The 26,363-nt window shown below is 38.4% G+C and overlaps 1 protein-coding gene across 6 annotated transcripts in view; it reads right to left on the bottom strand.

Moving 5' to 3' along the window:
- Positions 1 to 26,363, bottom strand: part of stau (double-stranded RNA-binding protein Staufen) — a 252,712-nt gene that overhangs the window by 92,299 nt on the left and 134,050 nt on the right. For all 6 annotated transcript variants that reach the window (XM_067154523.2, XM_067154524.2, XM_067154527.2 and 3 more), the window contains 2 exons: positions 13,363 to 13,573; positions 10,603 to 10,802 (listed from right to left, as the gene is read on the bottom strand). In XM_067154523.2, coding sequence (XP_067010624.2) covers positions 10,603 to 10,802; positions 13,363 to 13,573 — 411 coding nt within the window. The remainder of the gene's footprint in view (positions 1 to 10,602; positions 10,803 to 13,362; positions 13,574 to 26,363) is intronic.

The raw sequence follows: 26,363 nt of genomic DNA, 5'->3' as shown, positions 1-26,363 counted from the left end.
TGGTGGATTTCAGGACCTTAGACGATTCAGATGAACATTGGCGATGTTGTCATGTATTGGTAATTGGGGATTATTTATTACTTTCTTAAATTCCCTGAGGAGAGAGTTTTTACGTCTAAGATCTGGTGGGGAGATATGGCTGAAAATATGTGGGTGTAGACCTTATTGTACCAGTGACGAGACGCATTATGCTGTTGAGCTGCGTATCTATGAGGTTGGTGTGAGGGCTATTCAGCCAAACAGGAGCGCAGTACTCAGCAGCCGAGAACACAAGTTCCAAAGCGGTGCATCGGAGTAAAGTTGCTGTTGAACCCCAAGTTGTACCACATAATTTTTGGATTACGTTGTTGCGAGTTCTTACATTGGATTGGACGTTATGAAGGTGTTGTCTAAAGGAGAGTGTTCTAAGTTAACTTCTAGGTATTTAGGGAATCTTATTTCTCAGTAACTGATTTCCAATGTACACCTGCAATTGTTTGTTAGTCATCTTGCTGTTTAGATGGAAGCAGCATACTTCTGTTTTATTGGCATTAAGTGTAAGCACAACTTAAAGTACTGGACCAACACTTTTATGTCGTCCGTTAAGGTCATCTCGGATTTCTCGAATGTTGTATCTCTGGTAGCAATAGCCCAATCAGCGGCATATCCAAATTTTCTTGAAAATGTGGCAGGCATGTCCGAGATATATAGGCTAAATAAGATTGGAGCAAGAACAGAACCCTGTGGGAGTACATTATTTAGTGATCTTTTGGTGCTTACAGTATTCCCCATATATACATGGAAAAGTCTTTGGCTTAGCATATTATTCAAGAGTTGGGCAGTCGTCTTACATACTATCACTTTCAGAAACTTTTTAAGAGTAGGCCATCCTTCCAGACTGTATCATAGGCTGCTGTCAGATCAATAAAAGCCACTGATGTCTTAAGCTTTCTCTGATAGCCTACTTCTATACAAGTTGTAAGAGACATCATTTGGTCTGTAGTGCTTTTGTTCGGTCTGAATCCTGCCTGCTCCACTGGGAATTTCTCGAGGATCTCTGGGCCAATTCTATTGAGAAGGAGCCACTGTTGCTCATGTCCGTAGGTTTAACCTTTAAAGTACCCTACACGACATCCCCGGGTGGTGCTAAGCGAGCAACAGCGAACAGACTGTACCGGGCGGTACACCCCTATGCCGCAGTTTTAAATCTTGTGCCAATAAATCCTCCTCTACAGGAGAAACTCTGAACTTTAAAAACTGGATCAACTCCTAAGTTTCTCAGAAGATGTCACTACCGTAAATTTTGTGATTACGAAGTTGTCAATACTGTGTGGATTTCAACTTTTTTTGTTTTCCATTGATCAAGAAGTGTGGACATTCTCTTATAGATGTCTCTACTAAAAAACTATGATCATGCACCCTGGTGCAAAGTGAAGGAACTTTTTTGAAGAAATTTTGTATTCATAAGTTTTCTCTTTACTAAATTTCGTTCATTTGTGGGTTGTCAATATTAATTTTTTCTTTCCGCCAGTTATGAATTGAGCCAATCCAGAATTTCTGTAATTAATTTTTGACCAATCGTGTCTTTCTTCTTCGATTTTGATGTGTAACTTTTAGCTAGCCAATAAAAGTCTGTGGGTGTGACCGTTTTATTCATGAAAGGTCTCGAATTTTCCTCGAGGGTATAAAAAATGCTGAATTTCTTGTCTCTCGGCCACTTCATCAACATCTAACCTAGTGTATGAACATGTAGCAGGAGGCGGGAAGCGCCTCTCATCAGGCAGCAGCTCTTCAGTAAGGTAATGGCCGTTTAACATCTTTATTTCTTGCTAACTGAGCAGTTTAACCCTCGGGAAAGGTCCGAATCCCTTTACAATGTAAACTATCTTTTCGACATGTAATTTTTTGCTGTTTGATGTAAAAACTTAATTAAATCTGTAACTGCAATTCGGGGATAGAGAGTGCTTTACCCTCTCGAGCTCCCCTTCATATTGGTTTGAGGTGACTACGTTTTGTAACTGGTTTTCTTCCCTTCTGAAATACCTCAACATTTTTCTTATACGAGTCACCTCCGTAGTTTGGGAATAGCCCCTGTTTCATCGGCCTAGTGCCTCTTAGGTTATAAGAAGTTTCATATAGAAGTGCAAGTACACGCCTCCATTCATCTTTGTATTTTGGGCCATTTACTTAACCTGTTCTTTTCTGCTAAGGCCCAGTAGGTTGAGCACAAGATACCCCTGTTTCCTAGTAAGGGTGCCTTGAGGGCAGTTAATGGTAAAGTCTGTTGTGGCCTTTAATAGGCTCAGAAAATTGAGAGTGGGTCAGCTCTTTTATTTGTGGTAAAAGTGCCTCAGAGAGGCTTGATATTAAAAGTTGGGAGTAAGTGCTCCATGTATGGAGAGGATTTCTGCCCTTTGGTAAATATATGTTGTGTGAGCTGAGAGCTCAGGAAATTTAAAGTGAGGGCTTGAAGCCCAAGTTCTGTTTATACCACCAATCTTGTCTTTCCTAGACTTAAATTTTTGTTACTGGTACCTTGTTACTTGTTGTTTCTTTTAAAAGAGAGAAAAAAATAACCTTTGTTTAAATTAACTTTGATTTTGTAGTTAGACCCATTCACCCCGGCACCTTTCACCTCTGCTGTTCCACAGATACCTCGGAACACAGACATATGTCTCTCCTGGTCAAGATACAACATTAATGAACATGGCTTCACTAACCAAAGGTCCTTTTCAGGACCAAACTACAAGACTGGGACCTAATGTCTGTATTTGCCAACTTAATATAGAAGGCATTAGCTGATCCAAGAGTGAAGCGTTATCTAAACTGCTACTTTCTTATGAAGTTGACTTAGTAGGTATCCAAGAAACTCATGCTGCAGATGATCAGCAGTTGAGAACAAGAAGAAAGATTCCAGGATACGATCTGGAAGCTATCTATCATCAAGCGTATGGTAATGCCACCTACGTACGCTTCACCGTAGATAATGCCTACCCTGTCTCTTCCAGTACAAGCTGATATGGAAAAGCAAGAGCAAACGAGAACACCAAAATTTGAGTGCATTTGAAACTGAAATGCTCACTGACTTAGACTACTACTTGGCGAAACAGGATTATTATTATTATTATTATTATTATGAGTTGGGAACTCGAGTTGGTCACCTATGAATTAGTGATGGGTCGTTCATGAACGAACTGACTCTTTTGAACGACTCATTGGAGAGAGCTAGCTTTCCCATTGAGAGTCGACTCTTGTAAGAGCTAGCTCCCTCCTTGCTCCTTGAGAGCTAGTACGAGCCGACTCTTATCAACTGCAACTCCAAGAAAGAGCTAGCTCGTCACATCGACTCTCGTTCATTCCTAGCCAATACCATGCTTCAGATAATCACGTGACATACAGATGCCGCTTTCCTTTTTTTATAGACTACCCAGACTAGCCACTTCCCGCACTCAGTGCACCAGTGGTTGTGGTCTGTCTGCCATGTATGTTGTTTGTGCCACAGTTCTGGCAGCCTGCTACCTAACGAAACAATAAAATGAAATAAACATGTCATACTCACCAGTTCACTACATGCACTCAATCTATGAAGGATGTACTGTAGATCCAGTAGGTTAAGAGCAAATAAACGACACCAGGTTCGAGTTAACTATCCTAAACTAAGCACGAACAACAGGCACTATCCAGAATACTGAATATACCACCCGGCAAGTAGAAAGGACGTAGTTTTATTCTGTCTAAATAATTAAGAAATACTCTGACAAATCCTCACCTATTTCTTAAATGCGGTCATTGCTATGAATCAACATATGACCAACATCATTTGGTTTTACAGTAGAGTGGATAAAATGATATACCATAGTTTTAAATCGAATTAAGGAAAATATTAAAAAACCGCTAGTTTTGACTTTAAAATATAGGCTAAATAACTCGTACCAAAGTGTATACCGCAGTATATTTTGAAATAATTATTTATTAACGTGTAGTCGTGTAAGGAGTACGACCCCATAGCTGGAGGGTCAGCGTTGAGGCCTTCAGTGCAGAGGGTCCCGGATTCGTTTTCCGGCAAAATCTGAGATTTTAATCTCTTCTGATTATTCTTCTGGCTTGGGAACTGGGAGTTTTTTTTTTTTTTTTTCCCCCCAACACTCTCCTCTTCATATTCAGACAACACACCACACTGCCAATCACCACAGAAACACGCAATAGTGATTACATCCCTCCACATAGGGTTAGCGTCAGGAAGGACATCCGGCTGTAAAATAGGACGAACTCCACATGTACGAAACAGTTCACACCCACGACCCCAGAAGTGTGGGAAAAGCGGTAGAAGTAATGTAATCGTGTAAGGAGTGCCAATACTGTATGTCGAACATATAAGTCTCTTACGGTGTAATCGTTCTTGAAAAAAATATTGGAAGAGTATACGTGGTTATATGTACATTTGTGCTGATAGTATTTTCCATTATTTTCGTTAAAGATCGCATTTAATCAGTATGTTTCCTACGCTGCATTATTGAATGAAAGAATCTGTTGTTCCAACGTGGAGAGTGGAACGAGAAACTTTCTGTATCTCCAGTCGAAACCAAGAATATTCTGATGACATCTGTTGAGCGAAATGTAAACTACATGAACAGGAAATTCCAGTAGATCAATGCCGACCGAACGGCAGTAGTGCCACAACTCGAACATACGTCTCGTACAGTGCATGTAATCTTGAAAGACATCATTTTAAGAATGGAACCTAGGTAAAGTACCGTATTTCACGGCATAATCGTCGCACTTTTTATACCAAAATTTTCGAAAAAAATTGTAGGGTGCGACCATTATACGATGAATATTTAATACCAGTATTTGTATTACTCAAAAAATGTATTTATAACTAAATTGTATTTGATACAAATTTAAGATGCACGTAATACTCGCGTTTATACATCAAAATAATTAAAATAGTCTAAAACAGAATTCATAATTTTTCGCAACAATTCGGTGAACGATTTTCCAACCTGAAAATAAAAATGAACGTATTAAGTTAATTTGTCATTAATTTGAGTATTAAAGTTAAAATATTACACTTGCAAAAAATTATCGCTTTGTTGTGAAATGCGGACTTACCGGTACGCAATTTATTCCAAATCTTAGGTGTCGCTATCGCAGGTTTCGCTATCTGATGCGCCGTCCTCGCCTCTGTTAATACCAGTATCAGATTCTTCGTCTCCCTGCCACACTGCGTCATCTTCGGAACCGTCTAGTGCATTCGAAATCCCAGTCCTTTTGAAGCTCTTGGAGACTAGTTCAGGTGGTATAAGATCCCAACTCTTCTTCACCCACGAGCATAACAAGTCCAAGGGTGGACGCCTGATATTTCCGGCGGGCGTCAATTGCTGATCGCCGCTCATCATCCACTCGTTGTAAAATCGACGTAAGTGGTCTTTAAAGGGTTTATTAACACATACGTCTAGTGGCTGCAAAGCAGATGTTAGGCCACCAGGAATGACTATCTGTCGTGTCTTATTTGTAGTGAGAATTTGCTTCACTTCGTTCACGAGATGACCTCGGAAACTATCTAAAACAAGCAGAGCTGGTTGTTTTAGTAGTGCACCAGGTCTTCTATTCCACACAGTTTTAACCCAGTCCAGCATGAGTTCTACGTCCATCCAACCCTTTGGTTGCACTCGTACATGAATTCCACGGGGAAACTGTATATTCTTAGGCATCGTTTTCCTCTTGAAAATGATGTAAGGCGGCAACTTTCTCCCGTCAGCTGTAATGGCTAGCATTGCCGTGCATCGCAACTTCTCACTACCGCTGGTTTTCATTAATACACTCCGTGATCCTTTTAGCGCAATAGTGCTGTTGCGAGGCATATCAAAAAAGATTGGAGTCTGATCGGCATTACCGATTTGAGAAAGCAAGTACGAAGTTTCCTTGCGCAAACGTATGACAAATCGGTGAAAATTTACAATCTTGTCCGTGTAATCAGCAGGCAACTTTTGGCTTAGTGTTGTTCTCCTTCGCACTGACAGATTGTGTCGTCGCATGAACCCCTTAATCCACCCACGAGTCGCCTTAAACTGAGTTACCGGTATGTTGTGTTTGCGCGCTACCTCCTGTCCCTTAATTTGTAACATTTCATATGATACACTGCAGCCATTGTTACGTATTTCACTGACGTACCTAAACACTTCTTCGTCAATTATAGGAAACTTCCCTGTTTTAGGACCTCTAAACGCGCGTCTAGAAGGGTTTGTGCTTTTTAGCTTGTTTTTTACTTTCCGCCAGTCACGCACCAACTTTTCACTCACAGAAAATTTTCTTTCTGCAGCTCTGTTCCCGTGCTGTTCAGCGAAGGCAATTACGCTTAGCTTGAAGCCCGCAGAATAGTTTCTATATTTACCCATAATCGCTTATAAATGCTTCACACGTTAATGTTTTGTGATATAAATGACTTTCCGTAATTGTTCACTATTAAAACAAATTATTTCTGCAAACACCCAAAACACAAATTAAAAACTTGAATTCTCACGCACACATGTCTACAGTAAGCACGTAAATCTGAAACAAATAAATGCATCTGTGATCTGTCCATTCCAGAGCAGCCAATACTGTTAGGCAGCAAGGAAGCATGCAACAATTTATCAGTTTAGCTCATTGGTTGCGACACACTACTGCGCTTGCGCAAAGCTTGCAAACCGGAGCTCTAGCTAGCGCGGTGTAGATCTACTGTATAGTTGACTGTATTCCGAGACGTCAGTAACAAACATTAATTTTTTTCAATTTCTTTTAAACATACGGTAATTAGGTTAATATTTCTTCCCAGTTATTGATGATTTTACATTACAAGACTGACGAGTTTATAAAATAAAACTTTAATAGCATTGGCTAATAATTATCTTGACTGCTTGGATAAAAGTTTTCATCCCATGCCCGGACACGTATGACGTAGTAGTAGGTAAGATAAGAGTCTAGCGATGACAACTGAGACATCGTAAATAATTCGGCTGAATAATTCCGTGGAAATCTGCGTTATCGTCTTGGATTTCACTTCGTGCGCAATAACACAGGAGCCGGCCCCATGGTGTAGGGGTAGCGTGCTTGCCTCTTACACGGAGGCCTCGGGTTCAATTCACGGCCGGGTCAGGGAATTTTACCTGTATCTGAGGGCTGGTTCGAGGTCCATTCAACCTACCTAGCCAGTATTTCCTGGCGACGTTGCCGATAAGCGATAACTTACAGCCTTACGTATTTCAAATGGGAACTCATAATATGTAGGTGGTGAATAAATAGTACACTGTCTCGCGACCACGTTGTCAAACTGCCGATAGTCTACCGGTAAGCCATGCGTCGTACATATACCGGTATTATTTATTTATACGTTGTGCAACATGTCGCAAACGTGACTGTGTTGCCAAATTACCCGTAAACCATACACGTATTTAAACTGCGCATTCATGTGCAACTTACGTTGCAGTTCCATTTACCTTTTAACCAGATTAGTGAACAAAATTTGGACGTGCGACGATTATGTAATTAAAGGTTTAAAATCCGATTTTTGTATTGAAAATAAAGGATGCGACGATTACGCGGTGGCGACGATTATGCCGTGAAATACGGTATTATTAGATGTCATCCAATAATACTGTATATTTGTAATACGTTTCTTCGTAATTGTATATAAAGCTTTATTATTGGATTTCTAGCTCGTTGGCCAAACTGGATATTGTGTTGCCATCTGTTGTGAGAAACAAGAACTATCTCGCTCTACCTCGTTCCTTCAAATAAAAACAGGAGTCATGAGTAGTCTGTAAAATGTAAAATGACACTATTTTGTGCTCTAATTAATAAATAACTCATGTCTTAGTATCTACCACAGTAACTTACATTGCATTACATTTACATAATTTATTAACGTGTACGAAGTGCCAATATCTCGAATATACGTCTCGTACAGTGCATTCAGCCTTGAAAGATATCATTTAAAAAGAATGGAACTTAGGCAAAGTAATATTAGATGTCATCCATTAATACTGTATATTTGTGATACATTTCTTCGTTACTATATATAAAGCTTTATCATTGGATTAATTGTCAATGTTGCCAGCAGTGCATATTTAAGTTGTTCATTCGTTTTATTCCAAGAGTAGCGTGCCACTTGGACATTGTGTTGCTATCTGTTGTGGGAAACTTAAACTATTTGCGCTATCTCGTTCGTTCCCGGAAGTCATGAAGAGCGACTGGAAGTCGGCCATCTGCCCTAAACCGGAAGAACGAATGAACGAACTAAACTGGAGGCGGAGAGCGCCGACTTCCTTGGCTTGCTCCAACCTTCCCACTCCAAAGAGTCGACTCTTTTGAACGACACTCAGCTGAGAGCGAGAGCGAATGAGCTAGCTCCCTCGAAAGAGCTAGTTCGACCCATCACTACTGTGAATTGTAACAGACACACCACAGTCTCTCTCTCTGTTCATCATCCTTAAGATATTGTACATATACGATACGTGGTGTCAAATCCATTTCAACAATAACATCACGGCACTTTGGATGCACGCAGTGTGAGGTTATATCGCTCACTCACGACCCGTAAACTTTTAAATCGGATCACAACACTTTTCATGCAAGTAATATACAACTTACTCGCAACGGTATGCAGTCTACGAGGGTAATCCCAAAAATAAGGTCTCCTATTTTATAAATACAGAACTCCATTCGTGTGGCTGTTGGTCACAATATTGTGACGAGTGTTCAGCGCTCGCATATCAACATGCGCATGCCGCACTGAGGCACTCCATCTCGGCTTGGCAGCCGTTGAGAATGGAGCTCCCGTTGGAAGTTACCACTAAGTGCGAAGTTATATGGTTTTTGAACGCAAAAGGTACTGAACCGACTGAAATCCATCGCCAATTGACGGAAGTGTATGGCGAGTCTTGCATGGATGTCAAAAATGTTCGTAAGTGGTGTAGAGAGTTTGCAGCCGGATGGACTGAAATTCACGACAAACAAAGGAGCGGGAGACCATCAATTTCCGTAGAGACAGTTGTGAAGGTTGAGCAAATCATGCGTGGAGATCGGCGGATCACCCTAGATGATCTCTACACTTTGGTTCCTGAAGTTTCCCGAAGCGCCGTTCACAGAATTTTAACGGTAAAGTTGAAATACCGGAAGGTGTCCACAAGACTGGCGCCACGCATGCCGACCACATGCGGCAACGAGTTGATTCTTCCTGCGCATTTCTTCAACGCTTTGCAACCGAACAGGGCAACGTTTTGGACTCAATTGTCACGGGTGACGAAACCTGGGCGTTCCACTTTACACCTGAGGCCAAGCTACAATAACGCCAGTGGCGTCATCCCTCTTTGCTAAAGCCACGGAAATTCAAGTAAACACAGTCTGCAGTAAAGTCATGACAACTGTGTTTTGGGGTAGAAAAAAGGTATTGTTGGTCGACTTTATGTTCACTGGGACCACAATTAACGCTGACAGGTACTGTGAGACCCTGAAAAAACTCACACGGGCAATTCAGAACTGGAGAAGAGGAATGTTGAGGAAGGGCTCAAACGTTCTCCATGACAACGCTCGCCCCCACATCGTCAGGCAAACTGTTGCTCTCCTGCAACAGTTTCAGTGGAACCTCATCATCCATCCACCCTTTAGTTTCGACTTGGCGCCCAATGACTATCACTTAATCCCTAAATTGAAAGAACATTTGGCTGGAAAGCGATTCAGCACCGACGACGAGGTGAAAGATGAGGTTCACAACTTCCTGAACAGCATTGCGGCAAGCTGGTATGACGGGCATACATAAACTGTCACAGCATCTACAAAACTGCACCGACCGAAATGGTGCTTATGTAGCAAAATAGCTAAATGTTCAGGCTGTAAAATGATGTGCACCATTGTAGAAATGAACAGGTCTATGTATTCATAAATAAATACGAGACCTTATTTTTGGGATTACCTTCGTAAGTAGGCCTTAACGCCTCGGTTAGCTACTTAACCACTCGCTCGCGACCAGATAACTTAACTGTGGTAAAACAGTAACAGAAATTCAAATTAACCAGGTACGCTATCCATTTTACCATGGTCATGTTGTAAACGAGTTTGACGCACCCGGGCATTAGAATCACAATTTTTCACAATTTCATATTTTCCTATTTGGGAAAGCAGTTCATTGGATTTAAATCCCATCAAGTTCACTGCCTCCAGCAATAGTTGAAGCTTTATTTCTGGAGATTAGAGATAAACCATCGTAAATGTAAAAATGAAAATTGAGGTTTTTGTTTTATGCAGCTTGTTTTGGTCATGCTTTTTAAGGGTACACTATTGTATGTTCTGTAGGAATGACGATGAGCTATGTGATACTATCACACGTGCAACAAAAAACCAGCAATAAACATTAGTAAGTGATCAAAACAGTTCAGCTTTAGGCCATCCGCCGCAGTCCTCATTGTATTGGTTCTTGTATGTCACAACTGTTGATTCAATTTGTCTTAAAGATAATAACATATGCACCTCAGCAACTTCTTTCTGTTCTGCTGAGAAGTTAGTGAAATGTCACTAGTTTACCTTTAACATACAGATCTGCAACCAAATTAGCTGTGGTGGCGTGACTTACGACAACTTTCTCACCTTCTTGCCATTTCCTTCTCCAGTTGTCACTTTATCTCCCACAGTGCATTTTGTGACGAACGTACGCATATGCGGGGGTCCCTTTTCACTCTCCACCTCGAAATTAACAGCAAGGTTGCGTTTCAAAGCAATTTCGTGAACCAGAGAGATAGGAGACTTTAAGTCAGCATTGGGATCAGATTCCAATCCGCAGGTGGTGCCTGGAAAGAAAAAGACTTTTAAAATTGGCAACAATATTGGAATAAAGGTGCCTACACTAGGAACATTAATAGCAACATAACTGGATAAACAAACTGACAGGTCAGTGCGGGGAAAACAAAACTAATGTTTCAAGTGGTACATATCTATTGAGTAGCTACTAACACAGTGGCACATTTTCCATAAGGTACTGGGAAGTAAAATATAGTGAGATACTCTTGTGTAGTATAGTATTTTTATCAGGTTCAAAAAGTAAAGAATATGAAGCTGCTAAAAATGATCATAGTAAGAAGGGTAAGGCATCTGGCTTGCTGAGGAAAGCAGCAGGAACTTCCGGTGAGATACCTTACATCATCAGGTATATAAAAAATGAAGTCTCACTTTCAAGCTATTAAAATGATTACAGTGCCAATGGCTAGGAAAGAGAATCTGGCTCAGTGAGGAAAACAACGGGAAACCTACAATAACATAAGAGACTCATCTACAGACACACCACTTTTGGGCATGTACACACTTCGGAATCTGCTATTCAAGTGGTCCAGAATAGGTTTCAATTTGTAGTTTCTTTGGACCATGTGGCTTCATCGTATGTTTCGTTATCGAAAAAGTATAAGAATTTGAGCAGATGAAATCATCTTTCAGAGAACAGCTCCAAAAATATTGAGGTCTCTCATATCTTGTCTATGAGAAAAATAGCTCTTGTTATCAGGTAGGTGATGAATGCCTTGTAAGAGACAGAATGCAAGTAAAGTCATAATTTCATCTCTATTCGTGTCAGTTCACTGATTCACTCTCGATATAGTTTCAAGGTTGGTGTGCTTTTCAAAAACTGCTGAGCATACCAGTTGGTTTCCCTACTTATTAGGTCTGCTAATTCAGGAGTGATAAACAATTGAAAATATTCTAGCGGATTATTTAATTCTTTAATTTCTACATTTAGTCCAGGTTGCGGCGTAAATGCAAATCTTGGCCATTAAAGATCCTAGGTTGGTCCATATACCGAGCTGAATATCACCGCTAGTGCTACTGTCACGTTCACTTGAGTCGCTTTCACCACTGCACTTGCTATCTCCTGACATTTCAACATTAGCCTCACTATCAGATGACACATCACTCTCCGAATTTTAACAGTGTAACTAATCAAACAGTTCTTCTTCTTGCAGACATTTCCGAACTCCGCTTGCACCTGCCATAATGCATTATCTAACACTCTTAGCAGCCTGGCGGCCGACTGCCAGCTGGGTGCGGAACGAAAGAATTTCGCCTGGTCGCGTGGTTTTAAGAAAGTGCTGCTGTAGGTACAGCTTGAAACTAACATATACGCACAAAGGAAAGCGATCTTGGATCCTATGACGGAATAAGTCGCCATACCCATCGCCAAAAGACATTTACAATGTGATGAAGGAATATTCCGTCATGGCCACTTAGGAAGCCATGCGGCTATAATGATTTATTCCGTCATTACCACTTGAAAGGTTAGAAAGGATACAAGGAAAAACATGAACACTAAAGCACAAGAACTTCTCCACAACTTCACATGGATATGCTACATCCATTTCTTCTTGGCGCCTGATGAGTATGTTTCTGCTTCTCAGCTTCATCAAAGAGGGCGGGCATCAAAACTCATTTAGGAGTCGCCATTGTCTTAAAGTTAAATTAAGTTTAGGATGAGAAGGAAGCCCGATAACAATAGGAAAAGGAAGTATATATCAAAAAATGAATGACAACACTCGACAGGTCTGTGTGGAAACAGGGAGCAACAGAAAACTGAGACAAGGACAAACGAACTTGCAAAAGGACAATCTTAGCATCTTCACACACTGTCATCTTTAAACACATGATTTAAAATCCTTAATAATATATGATACTATTACAGGAAAGTACAAATTACTACTCAAATATAAATTGTTGGCCACTATCTACAAGTGACAGGTAGTTTTCTGGGATCAAAACTAGTCAAATGCAGTCCACTTCAGAAATTTCTCAATTTTCCATCACAACAAATTACAAGATGCCAGATTTATTTATAATAGGATTCTTGAAAGGATTCCTCCAATGACCATGACCTCCACTAGCTGTATTTACCAAGCTGAATGAAGACTGTGGGCGCACTCCTGTCATTTTCTCAGACACTTCAACAATCAAGAGTCAGAATCGGGAACAGTACAACTTGGTTTTAAACTTTTTTTCCTCAGCCTCTAACAAACTCATTTCTGTTGATTAACATCACTAATGCAGGGGCCATTCATATGAGGTCTTCATTCTTTATGAGAGAAATGTACAAAAAGATGAAAACAAAATGAACACAAGGAAAGGAAGTAAAAGTGTATATAGGTGATGACAAGCTTGGCTTTCTCCTTACCATACATTTCTAACATCAACAAACTTAATAGGTTGCTGAACGCATGGGCATCTACCTATAGAATACAAGCTGAGAAGAAGAACAGTCTGTCAGGGGTTGGGAAGAAAAGATTTGAATCACATTGACGTATAGACATTTACATTTTCAATAAAATCATAGGAAGTAAAAAAACCTCATTCCACTCGCCATGGGATACACACCATTTTCCTGTAAACCGGCAGCACAGTGCTGCATGTTGTCCTCGGGTAATGGCAGCGATCGCAGCTGTGCCAATGCCCGGGATGCTGCATCGTGCCGAGCAGCTTGTGCAGTCATGCCCTCGCCCAGAAATTCCCGTGCTCCCACACGTAGTGAAACTGAGAACATCTGGGGATGGAACGCGCCAGGACCCTTGCCATAGTGGTGATAGCGCTGGAATATAGAATTACCAAGTAATACCAAAACTAAGAATAAAAACAGAACAGGAGACATACATACTTTGAAACCATATCTGCAAGCAGAATGAATGCTTGCTTGTTTACATACCTAGAAGTAAGTTATACCTCACAGACCATTTGACCAGTGTTTGACAGTGCAAAGAAATTCATATACCAAGAGAAAATAATTTTGCATGCATATTTCAAATTATGGTGAATTTTATTAAATTGTTGTTAAAAATTTTTGAAATAATTGCTCATCTTCTTTCTAACTTCAGTTAATTAGTTATTAGAAAGATATGAACCTGTTTTATGGGAATACTAATTTAGCCAAGAGGTTATTAAACACAAAATTAGTGTGCAACAGGAATACCTGTATGTGTGTGTTTTAACGGCCAGTTAATATTAGGAATCGCACAAATGGCGTGCAGTTAAGCAAACCCAATTAACACTAAGTACGAGTTTCACTGCCAGAGTTCCACTGAATATCACTCATGATCTGCCCTTGCATATATTTATGTAAATGAGTTGAAGTAATTATTTAGAAGAATAATTGTGTTTTGTCTGCTACATGAAAATAGGGTTTATGTAAACATAATATTTGAAATTGCATAGCATATTAATATACAACATCTTAACACCAGGGATCAGAAGAAATTTACTTAGAATCACAAAATGATTACATGGAAACTCCGATAATCAATGGTTCTGACATTTCATTGTGAAAAGTCAAATTTTCAGCGTTAGGGTTCCTAAGAAAAATATGAACCTGTATTATGTAAATACTTACACAGCAACAATCTTTATAATGTATTGAAATGGTGGAACCTACAAGATTTTTAGTTCAATTGTTCTTATATCAGCTCAATTATCTCTCCCAAACAAGGGGGTGGTGATACTTTGTAGTGTCAATCTGTAGCTAGCTTCAGGTAGTTCATAGCAGTATTATTAGATTGCATTGGTAGTCACTGGTAGACTTCACAGATGTGTAGATATTAGCTCCATAGATGGCGACAAGCAAGAATGAAATGCACTAGAGAGACCGTTTAACTATGTTAAGTATTTCAAAGTCGAGCCTCAATCTGAAGATGAAGTACGGATATATGATGCCGAATTTTGCAGAGATAATATATCTGACTGCATGACTTTGATAAAGCGATGAATTCATTTGACTCTTTCAATACTGAACTTTGTTAAAACTAGCTCATTTATTTTAAGCAATAGGTCCCATGATGGAGTTTTCATTCCATGTGATTTGAAATCTCTCATACTGGTGCTAATTCACCATTTGTTTTGATATTTGTTGGCACTGAATTCGTGTGTAGTGGTGGATTGTTTTGATTTTAAATAAGGTAAATTTTTCAGGCCAGGGAATAAAAGTCATGTTACGTAACATTCAATTAAACACTCAACACACTTCTATACACACAAGTGATTACGTAGAAAGCACTCCAATACATATACTATTCATATATTCTTATTAGTCTCAATTATAACAAACACTGTACTAATATTAGAACCCTACTAATAACAATTACTTTATGAATTTCTTACACTTTCTTATTGTGCAAATGATGACAAAGTCAGTTGTATTTCTTGTTAAACATACAGTATATAGTTATAGGTTTCATGCATTCTCATCAGTGGTGATTTCTTATAAAACAGAGACTTCGTCTGTTGGCAATAAAATAATTATTAATACACGTGTAAATTAGATTTATCTTACAACTTTTCTTTTAAAGATATTTGGGATTATCAATTACATTCCTAACCTTTTGGCTGCAAAACTTCTTTGTGCTAATCTAATGTTTCATAAGGAAATTCCTTCAGTAACCATTTGTATGAAATATTTTTCTGAATATGATGACACTATTTTTATAATACAAATACACAGAATTTTATTTTGGATTCACTCGAACATATTTAGGCGAGACTGGTAATATGGCATCCAGACCACACCAGCATAATTTATTGCGAGGACAAAAATGATTTTAAAGCATGTAATTTGTACATAGCATAAAATCAGGTCCTTGATCCTGTCTGTCATAGCTAATCTCAAGAACTATTGGATAGACTCTGATGAGGTTTTTCAGCATTCTATTAAGCATTTCTTGAATAATGTTTTGTGTATAGAAACATTCAGCTAGGGTATGACCAAAGGAAGCCGAGCAGTAACAATTTCAGTGAAGCATGTCGAAGAAGAAACACTGCAGTACCTATGCCTTTTTAGCTTCATTTTTCTATAAGGGTAAGAATTGTTCAGCATAAGGAGTTCTACAAAATAAGTCTGCGGCAGCACATATCTGACATATAATCCACTATACCGGTTTTTATGTTACAGTTTGCAGTAAAAGAGGGTCAAAATTTTAAAACAACTTTCTAAATTAATCAGCTAATAAACTACTCATTCCCCTCAAGTAACTACTATAGATTAAAATATCTACAGAATGAGATTATCGATAATTATGGAGATAATGTTTACATTGTTTTGCAGAATCTCCAATCTGAAATATGGAAATGTAAATGACCAGCTTCAGAGCGAGTGAGAAGATTGCAAACCAGGGGGAGAATATCTCACCCAAGCTATCAACAGTTTCAGCCAACTGCATACCTGCCAACTTTACAAAACCAAAATTAGGGAGATTTTCATACGAAAATCAGGAGATATAATCGGTCAAACCTGCTTATTCTACATGTCTTGTGCAATACATACATTATTCTAGCAAGAGCTCCATGCATCATGTCAAGTCCACAGTTAATTTTTCTTTTTTTTGCTAGTGTCTTTACGTCGCATCGACACAGATAGGTCTTATGCCGATGATGGGATAGGAAATGCCTAGGAGTTGGAAGAAAGCAGCCGTGGCCTTAAGGTACAGCCCCAGCATTTACCTGATGTGAAAATGGGAAACCAAGCAAAACCATCTTCAGGGCTGCCGACAGTGGGATTCGAACCCACTATCTCTCGGATGCAAGCTCACAGCAGGGCACCCCTAACCACACGGTCACATTTAAATTAAATATTTCCAGGGAAACTGAATGGAATCTAAATCCACAAATATTTTACTCCCATATGTATTCGTATTTAGTGATACCTAAATATATAATTTATGAGAACATGCATGGTATGGTGGGCCTACCTTCCTTCCATCTTACTGATTTACAGAATCTTCTGTCAGTAGAAAATTGCTGTTGATTAAAAGAAGCAGAAGTGGCAGATTCTGCCTGAGAAACCCTCTGTCAAAGGTTTGCTGAAAGCAGTTGCCCTGTAGCCTTGATTTTACTGTCAACAACCTCTCACCCAAGTTTTCATCACCAATAGATGACGAACTGTATTTGTGTTTTAGTCGCACGATTTAATATTCTCTCGCAATCAGCGTTATTATGAGGGATTGTTAAGATACCAAGAATGACATGAATTTATCATATTTTAGGCTCCCATTACCACTTCTTAATTTTCCCACCATCGACCACTGCACATCCATTCTTTCTACCATTAAGATATCATCTGGTGTATCATTTATCGGAAATGCACAGAACTGGGACTGTAATTCATCCATGGCTTCATGCTCTTCACCTCCATCTCCATTCAGTAACACTGGAAACTTAGCCACAAATTACATCACAAAAGAAAATGAAGCCTCTGATGCAGATGTAATTCGTCCTACTGCTACATTCTTCAGCATTTCATTCTTCAATGGAAACTTGTGGACAATGTAGTCACATACGGCAGTGAAGTACTTTCGAAATGAGAAAAATTCCTCGTCATGCTTCAGATGCTCTTACGAATTGGGAAGTGCAACTACCAATGACCAAGTCACAATCACTCCGGTAATTATTGTGGTAATAAGACTTTCAAAAGAGGATTTCACTGCTCAAGGTTGTAGAAATTTTGCTAAATTCCTTAATGTGTCCAGCAGCAGATCTTGCGTAAATGGATGTGAGGCACAGTTGACTGCAAAATTACATTTGGTTTATCAAATGTAGGTGTGACATTTGATAAAAACAGGCATAAAGCCTTATTTAAATTTGATGACAGGAACAAATATCCTTTCTTCAAGAGACAGACTGCACTTACTGAAAGAATCCTGTTTAGTTTTGTGTGAAGAAGTTCATGGGACTGGTGATTCACTGGTTCTTTTCCTTGAAGGGTCAGCACCCTCTACTGTTTGTTTTATCTTTGGAATGCTAAGTTTCGAGGCTTCCAAACTGACCTGTCTTTCCAGACTTCACTTCATAATTGAGCAGACTGGACAAAGGCTACCACTGTTAACAATCTGGATAAACATTTGCCCACAGAAAGCCAACGGGTGAACACATGCTTTAAAATTTTCTTTGTCTCGACATTATACAGTTCCTGAAATTGTTTCAGTTTCTCTTTTCTCTGACTACTTCTATGTGAAGCGCAATGCTAATTATCTTTTTTATCAAGTAATAAATTAAAATTTGCCAGAATCGTCTCCAAATGGCTCCTAAAATATCTAGAAAAGTCACTAGTCGCTATGTTTGAAATTCTGTCAAATTACTAAAAAAAGACTCATAATCTAATGACTAGCCTCCAGAATCTACTGGACTGATCCAAACAAACACTAATATAGCACGCGAAAACGAGAGATCGACAATCAATATGTGACGTGATGTACAGGTTTCAAAAAACATCGCACATTTCTCGTATTAATAAATGTAAATATTTTATTTGGAAGTGGCCAATAAGCAAAGGACTTCCGGCCACTGGTATACAAAGAAGGGCAGGATTTGAAAACTAAATTTTGAAGTTCACAAAATTAAAAAAAAGAACTAAAATCGAGAGAAATAGTAGAATAACGGGGAGGCGGGAAAAAAGTTGTCGAAAATCGAGTCTCCCGCCTAAATCAGAATTACTATCAAAGGGTAGAGAAGGGTCCACCTATAAAATGCCATTAGCTTCTATAATGTCATAATCGGGACTAGTTTCAACTCCATATACACTGGGTCATCTTCGGCCACGATCCAAATGGAAAAACATACGCTCACATACAATACATAATAAATTGGACAATCTGGTATGTTTCAATTTACAATCCAAATTTTAAAATATTGATGAAGTCCAAACAACACATCCAAAATTGAAATCAAATGACACTTCAGAACAGGAACAATGTCGTCGCTCCTACAGCAACCGAATGTTCCCAAGTTGATCTGGGAGTTGGCAATCCCCATCTGCATAGACGAGCCACTTTGTTTATAAATTATATTTTGTACAACAGTAATATGGGTAATGGTTTGTTGAAGGGGAACATTCATAACTTGAATAGGTATTCCTTTATCAGACGTAGTGAATAGATCACTCGTCACTGCAATTTTCTCTTTCAAATAGATATTCTAGCCTTCTACGAGCTGCCATCTTAGATTTCCCACGTCACTTTAACATCAACCTTACACTGTGAACATGCTAAGCTTTCATGAAGTGTAAGTTGAATTTGTCTATTACATGTAGCCCCATTTATTCTGTTATTTCTTTTGTGTTCCGACATATTAATCTGGCAAATGAATACAGGTACATTCCACGGCAATATTTTCTGCGATTCCATATTGCTCAGTTTGAATGACGGAACATTTTACTTTTCAAAGAATATTATATAAAAGAATTTTAACATCGGTAACTAAGGATAAATATTCCATTGATGTTAGACCTGCAAGATGATAATTGTGGACTATGTTTTTAATTATCTTCAGTCTTGGTGTGCACAGTATTTTTAGTAAGCATTTTATGAGAATGATGCATTTTTAAGACTTGTAACTGAGGTTTTATACTGGATGTATTAAAATTCATTGTCCCATTTTATAGTATGTATTAAAATTAAGTCATTTTAGAATCTTGATGCATATATATTTTGACTTGTTGACCAGTATTTAATACGCTGATTGTAAATTAACTATGTCTAGTTTAATTATGTTTTGCTATTAACTCTAATTTAGCTGAAGAAGGCCCAATTAGGGTTAGAAACATGTACTGTATTGAATGGGGGGATTGAATTTTTGTCTTTTTTTTTTTTGCCCAACTATAGTGTAAGTCGATACAGATCAGATCATGAAGTTTCACATGTAAAAAAAAAAAAAAGAGCTTGACTTGAACATACAAAATGTAACCGCAACGCATTTCATATATGTGACTGAAAAGAGATGGTCTGAATGTGTGGTTGTGAGCGACATGTTGGTGGTTGAAAGCTACGGTTAGAGGGTTAAAAATTATGGCTCACGCATGATTTTGAAAAAAATTACAATGTTCGCATATTGTGACTACTCCTACCACTACTCTTACACCTTAATCTCCTTCACACAATATACGTTACAATTGTTGAGCGCCATTTGTTGCAAGAAACAACAAAATTCGGAGAGCATGCCTCTTATCTCAATTATCTCAAGGCGTGAGGTGATAATCTCACACATCTGGCAATATACAGGAATGTGGATCAGGATAATTGTAGATTAGGGTTGCATTTCCACAACTGAGGATTGTACTTGAAAATAGAATCACTTATTATAATTAAAATAAAACTGAGTTTATGACTGTAATTTACGTCACAATGAACAAGTATTGCCGTATTTTAATTTAACAAAAAAAATATATACCCAGTGCGATTTGTTGTTACAATCAAAAAGAAAACTTAATCTAAATAAAAAAAGCTATTGGCATGAACTTGAAGTGAAATATGATATCGCCGCTGATTACATTCTTCATGTTATTAAAGCATAACATGTCGGATTCTGTAATTACCCGATGGCTGCACACACCACTGTTGAACTTTAAATTCCTGGAAAAACCACTGAGTTGAAGTCAGAAGTAGTCTGCTGTAATCTTATCTTCTTATGTAACCTGGAGTTGACCTACATTTCCTTCCCGAGTGTAGTGAAATCCAATGCGGTTATGTCCACTCAATCGATTGTAAGAAATTGAAAAATATTATTGAAACACGTTGTGAAGTCCATCCTCACAAGTAAATGATATTTCACTATCAGCATAGTAGCAGTCTCTACTCAGATCCAACCACCACTCTTAGACCTCTTCGACGATTCTAAGACCCCTTGAAAAACACCTCTTAGCACTGCTTCGTTTACTTCTTACCTCTCACCACCACTCTTAGACATCTAACCACTTCTTCCTAGATCACTGACCATCACTCTTCCTCCTCACCACTGTTCAACAGTGGTGTGTGCAGCCATCGGGTAATTACAGAATTCGACATGTTATGTTGAGAGTCTGTTTACCGTATTTCTCCAAATCCAAGACAATGTTTTCCCCCCTCAGGATCTCATGTGGAAAAATCAAGGGTCATCCTGCATTCACGATGTAACAGTAATGAAATACCATTGGCAGCTACCACGGTAACCATGCTGTTGCTTTTCACCCTCTGCGTGCGTAAACAAAACTCATTGAACAATAGACATCCGTCTATTATACAATGTTGAATAAGGATGAAGGGTTTCCAACTGCTCAATACATTGACACAGTGAGTTTCATACCTCAATATTCTTTTCCTTTCAAAAGCGCCTTTACTGAATTCGGAATTCTAACGTAAAAATTCACAATTCGTTCTCTATTTTTAGGTCCGTGTTGGGTCGAGATCGATATTAACTAGCCTAAATCCACCTGATATTGCAATTTTCAAAATCTCAACTATCAATGCACGGCCTCAACCTTACAATATATTTTTTGAACAATAAAATGCAGAGTTCATAGCTACACAAAGACTGACATTCTAACAAAAAAAAAAAAAAAAATCTGTATACCATAGAAATTTCAGGAATACATACTAGGTGGAACTGATTCATATAAATATGAACAATGATTAAATGCCATAATCACATTAACAAAAGGAACAATGTTCTAGAAATAAATATTTAATTCAGTACGTCAGATGGTGTATAAAGACTGAAGATAAATTTTAAAAGGAACACCTTGTACTCTTCAAGGTTATTCACGTATATGTTAGTTGTACAAAATCTTTCCGACACACAAGAAAACGTTGAATTTTATTACGTGTCTAACATCTTAAAAGATTAAGCGGTCTTTGTATTTTAATCACACATATTTTGATGTGTGTGTATATATATATATAAATATATATATATATATATATATATATATATAATTGAATAATTTCAGATAGCATGCTCTGTATATGTTTCTATACTGCATAAATATTTCATGTCTATCTATCTAGGTATTCTGCCTTATGGCAGGTCTTGTCATGGGATGAACCTCTTCCACTGTTGCCTGTCCTGCGCCAAGTTTTTCATGTCCGAATATTTATTTCCTTGGATATTGTCCAACATTTGATATTTTTTCCTTCCTCTTCCTCGTTTGCCTTTCACCATTCCTTCTATTCCTTCTTTCAGTAAACAGTCCCTCCTCAAACAATGTCCGATCCAGTTCATTTTTCTCCTTCTAATGGTTTGTATAGTCCATCTTCGTAGTAAGCGTCTTTTTGGACGACCGGAGGTGTGGCCTGCCTCGAGTGCGAGGAACTATGGGAGCGTTCGCCTGGTGGTGGGGGAAGAACTAGAACCTTTCCTCCAGCTGACACAGTCGAGTTCAGGCAGCGGACGTAGCCCTGGGAACTGACTGAAATAGTGTGGAAAGCTTAGGCGCGAAACGTTCCCGGGTCGGGGTGGTCATTATGCAATGGCTCATCGGTGTACATACATCACACTAACTCAAAGGTGTAGCAATTACTTAATATGATAAACTAGTGAAAATAAAATAGTACCGTACACTGTACAAATCGAGTCTTACATTTCGATTGTTTGCGTTTAACCTTGTCAATTAACTACACAGGCCTTTGAGCATAACATTCTAAAATTTCAGTTTTATTCCAGTACGGAAATACTTCGTAACTTTCGTAGTAAATGTTGGTGACATCAAGAAATCAGAGGGTCATACCTAAAAGAATTCATATCGGATGATGCTTTCGATACGTGAAATAAATCTCAGTGTATAGCACTCTGTAGCCTTTAATTTATTCTTGTGCCATTTATTATTATACATTCTTACGAATATGACTGTTATATAAAATTGAAAGGTTTGAACCATTTAGTAGAAAATCAATTGAACATAAGACAGTAACTTGCAACTGGTACTACTGCGAATAAAGGAAGTTCCTTTGAAACTGTACTGTATACCAAGGAAAGGCGCATCGGTACGCGCTATCAGTTCATCAATCGCCTAACGAATAGGAGGAAGTTGTTTCCACTGACAGCCCGGAGATATAATCTACTTAACGTGTTTCTAGTGAAATACGTATAAAAGAGATTAATTAATGCGAATTTGTCAGGAAAAATGCAGAGAAGAAGCATTAGTAGAAATACTTCAGCTACTTTCATAATAACATTAACAATGTCTACTTTTCTTGTCCATCAGAAGAAATATAATAATATATAATACTCTTGAATAACCTGCTATTGTTATGACTGAGAGAACAGGTCTCCTAAAGCAGCAACAACAACAACAACAACAACAACTAAAACAGCAACAAAATGCTCCGGAACAATAGACAATATAAATCTGTCTCATAAAATCAGACCAAAAATATTATCGGACTTCTTACGTGTTCTATGATCACGTTTGTTTAATATTCGGAGTTCAGGGATCTTATTTACAAATTATTTAGAATAATCTTCACTCTCGTCTGAATCAGTGCCATCTGAAGTTTCACCGAGGTTGATGTCGGACTGGTCTAATTCTAATTCCTTATGCATGGTGTTGTCACGCTCCCAGTATTCCTGCTCAGTCTTTTACGTGGTCGCAACATTTTTTCCGTTTGTCTTGCGAATACTGTGCAAGCAATATCCGCAAAGAGCTTCCTTTTTGTCGAGTGTGTCTGCTGTCAAGTCACGAGAGATCTATAAGACAGAGAAATATTTCGTACAGAATAATCATTTTTATTTATATTGGGAATAGGAGCGCCTTATTTATGAACAGTGAAGGCATTAGAGATGCTATGGCACATATTTTTATGCTAAAAAACTAATTATGCTGTATTACTATTAATTGAAATATATGCTTATCACGGACCTCTCCCTTGAAATCTCCCCAAACCGACTCAGTGTGATTGAGATCTGGATAATATGTTTCATATGTTCACTCATTGTATAAACACTTTCACGTGCCTAGCCTCGCAGTGGTCTCCCAGATTTAGAAGAGGACCTAGAAGCCATGCTCGTCACTTCAGTAATTTCAACTTAGCCCGCACGTAACAACACGCGCCGCTTGAGAGACGTTTTCACTTCAGCGCTAGCCAGGCGACTGGACCTGCTGTAGGAGTGGGGGGACGATAGCTCCCACCACTGCATGCGCAACCATTTCTCGCGCAGGACGCTTTCAACCAAAATGGACTATAACATACTTCGTTCTTCTCCAACTCTTCGTAATACCTCCTCATTCCTTACCCGGTCTTCCCATTTCACTCGTTCTATTCTCCTCCATACCCACCTCTCTAGTGCCTCCAATCTTCTCTCATCTTTCTTTCTCAAAGTCCAAGTCTCTGCGCCATACAGCGCTATGCTCCAAATGTAACACTTAGCAAGTCTTTTCCTCAAATCTTTGTTTAGTGGTCCACAAAATAATTTTGATTTTTTCTTAAAGCCTTCTTTTGCTATGGCAATTCTTTTCTTAATTTCTGTTGTGCAATACATATCATCTCTGATCATACTTCCCAAATACTTGAAGTTACTGACTTGCTCTATTTCTTCTTCTCCTCCTATACTAATATGACAACTTCTACCTTTTCCTCCAATTATCATACTTTTGGTCTTCTTCTTAATTCTCATTCCATATTCTTCTAGTTTCATGTTGAGTTTATCTAACATTTGTATCATTTCACGTTCGCTTTCTCCCATCACAAGCATATCATCTGCAAATCTTATACATTCTACTCTCCTACCTCCAACACAAACTCCACTATTTCCATTAAAACTTTCATTGATTATTTCTTCGAGATAGATGTTGAACAGTGTCGGTGATAAAGAGCAGCCCTGTCTTACACCTCTTCCTAATTCAATTTCTTCACTCAACTCATCTCCTATTCTCACTCTTGCTCTCTGGTTTATATACAAATTCTTTATTAGCCTTCTATCCCTCCAATCAACTCCATGTTTCTTCAGGATTGTCATCAATTTGTCCCATCTGACACAGTCAAAAGCCTTCTCAAGGTCAATAAATACAGCATAAACCTTCCTGTTTTTCTCTATGTACCTCTCTCCTATCACCCTCAGAAGTCCAATGGCGTCTCTTGTTCCAACTCCTCTCCTGAAACCAAACTGTTCTTCACCTATAAAGTTATTCAGCTTTCCATATATCCTTCTGTTGAGCGTCCGCAGTAGGACTTTGGCTGCATGTGAAATTAGACTCAATGTCCTATGTTCTTCACATTTTTTGCTGTTCTTTTTCTTTTCCATAGGGATTAAGATGATTTCACTGAAGTCCTTTGGCCATTTTCCTGTCATGTATATTTGATTACATAATCCAATCAACTCCTTTCTCCCTTCATTATTTAACGCTTTTAACAGTTCAACAGGAATCTCATCTATTCCCATTGCTTTTCTATTTTTCATCTCGTTCAGTGATGCTTCGATCTCTCTTCTCAGTATGGTTTCCCCTTTATCATCCTCTTTAACCATATCTTCCTCCTCTAATTCAAGTTCTTCTTCCTTTGGTCGATTGTCCCGATCATATAGCCATTCTATGTATTCTTCCCATCTTTTCATTATTTCTTGGGGTTCATATATCATTGTGCCATCTGTAGCCTCTATTTCCTTATTGCTGTTGTTCCTTCTCTTTTCTCTGAATACTATATTTGTTACTTCTTTGTACATCAAGTCATATTTCCCTTCTTTCTCCAGTTGCTCTATCTCATCACACTTTTCTGTCAACCATTTCTTCTTTGCCTTTTCTGTTTCTCTTCTTAATTCATTATTTAACTTCCTGTAGTTACGCTTTCCTTCTTCTGTATTTACTGTTTTCCATTTCCTGCGTTCCTCCATTTTACTTATCATTTCTGATGTTATCCATTCCTTCTTTGCCCTTTTCCTCTCCTTGACTCCAAGCGTTTTCTTAGCTGCTTCTTTTATCCCATTTTTAAAAGTTTCCCATCTCCTTTCTACATTTTCTGTTTCATTTCCTAATGTATTATTGTTACAATACTCATCCTCTAGTTCTCTACACTTGTCTTTATCTTTCAGTTTCTCAATATTAATACCTTGCAAAATTTTTCATTGGCTGATGATGGCATGGGAGATGCCAAAACTGGTACCATAATCATAATTAAAATGTGATATTTTAATTAAGTCATTATGTCAATATATTGAACAGGTGGAAACCCTTCATCCTTATTCAACATTGTAAATTTCGATTCAATACGGACCATAATGAAATTCTTAACATTAAATCTTTATTATACAACGCTAGCCGTGGCGACCTGTTGTACAGTGCCTGTGCAACGTCACTGGATTTAAGGAAATAGTAAAGATAATGACACTATTAGCCTCTACAAAAACGCTTCTAAAATCTGCAGAATGTCATCAAAACATGCAAGCCTTTGAATTCAAAGGCCATGGCTACTCAGTGGCAGAGTTATAACACGTCTAATGTACCTGCCGCGAAGTAAAATGAAATTTTATAAAGTGAATGAAGAATATTTTCGTGATGGATTGTCATATTGTAAAGATGCGTGGAACAATTAGTTGGCAAATTTTCAATGGGTTCCCGTCGATATTATGCCACTAGCAGTTTCCCGCTGGCTCCACCTGCA

Source organism: Anabrus simplex, chromosome 10 (assembly GCF_040414725.1).
Source record: "Anabrus simplex isolate iqAnaSimp1 chromosome 10, ASM4041472v1, whole genome shotgun sequence".
Taxonomy (NCBI): domain Eukaryota; kingdom Metazoa; phylum Arthropoda; class Insecta; order Orthoptera; family Tettigoniidae; genus Anabrus; species Anabrus simplex.
The sequence above is the reverse complement of the archived record's forward strand: the minus strand, read 5'-3'. Positions and strand labels throughout refer to the sequence as shown.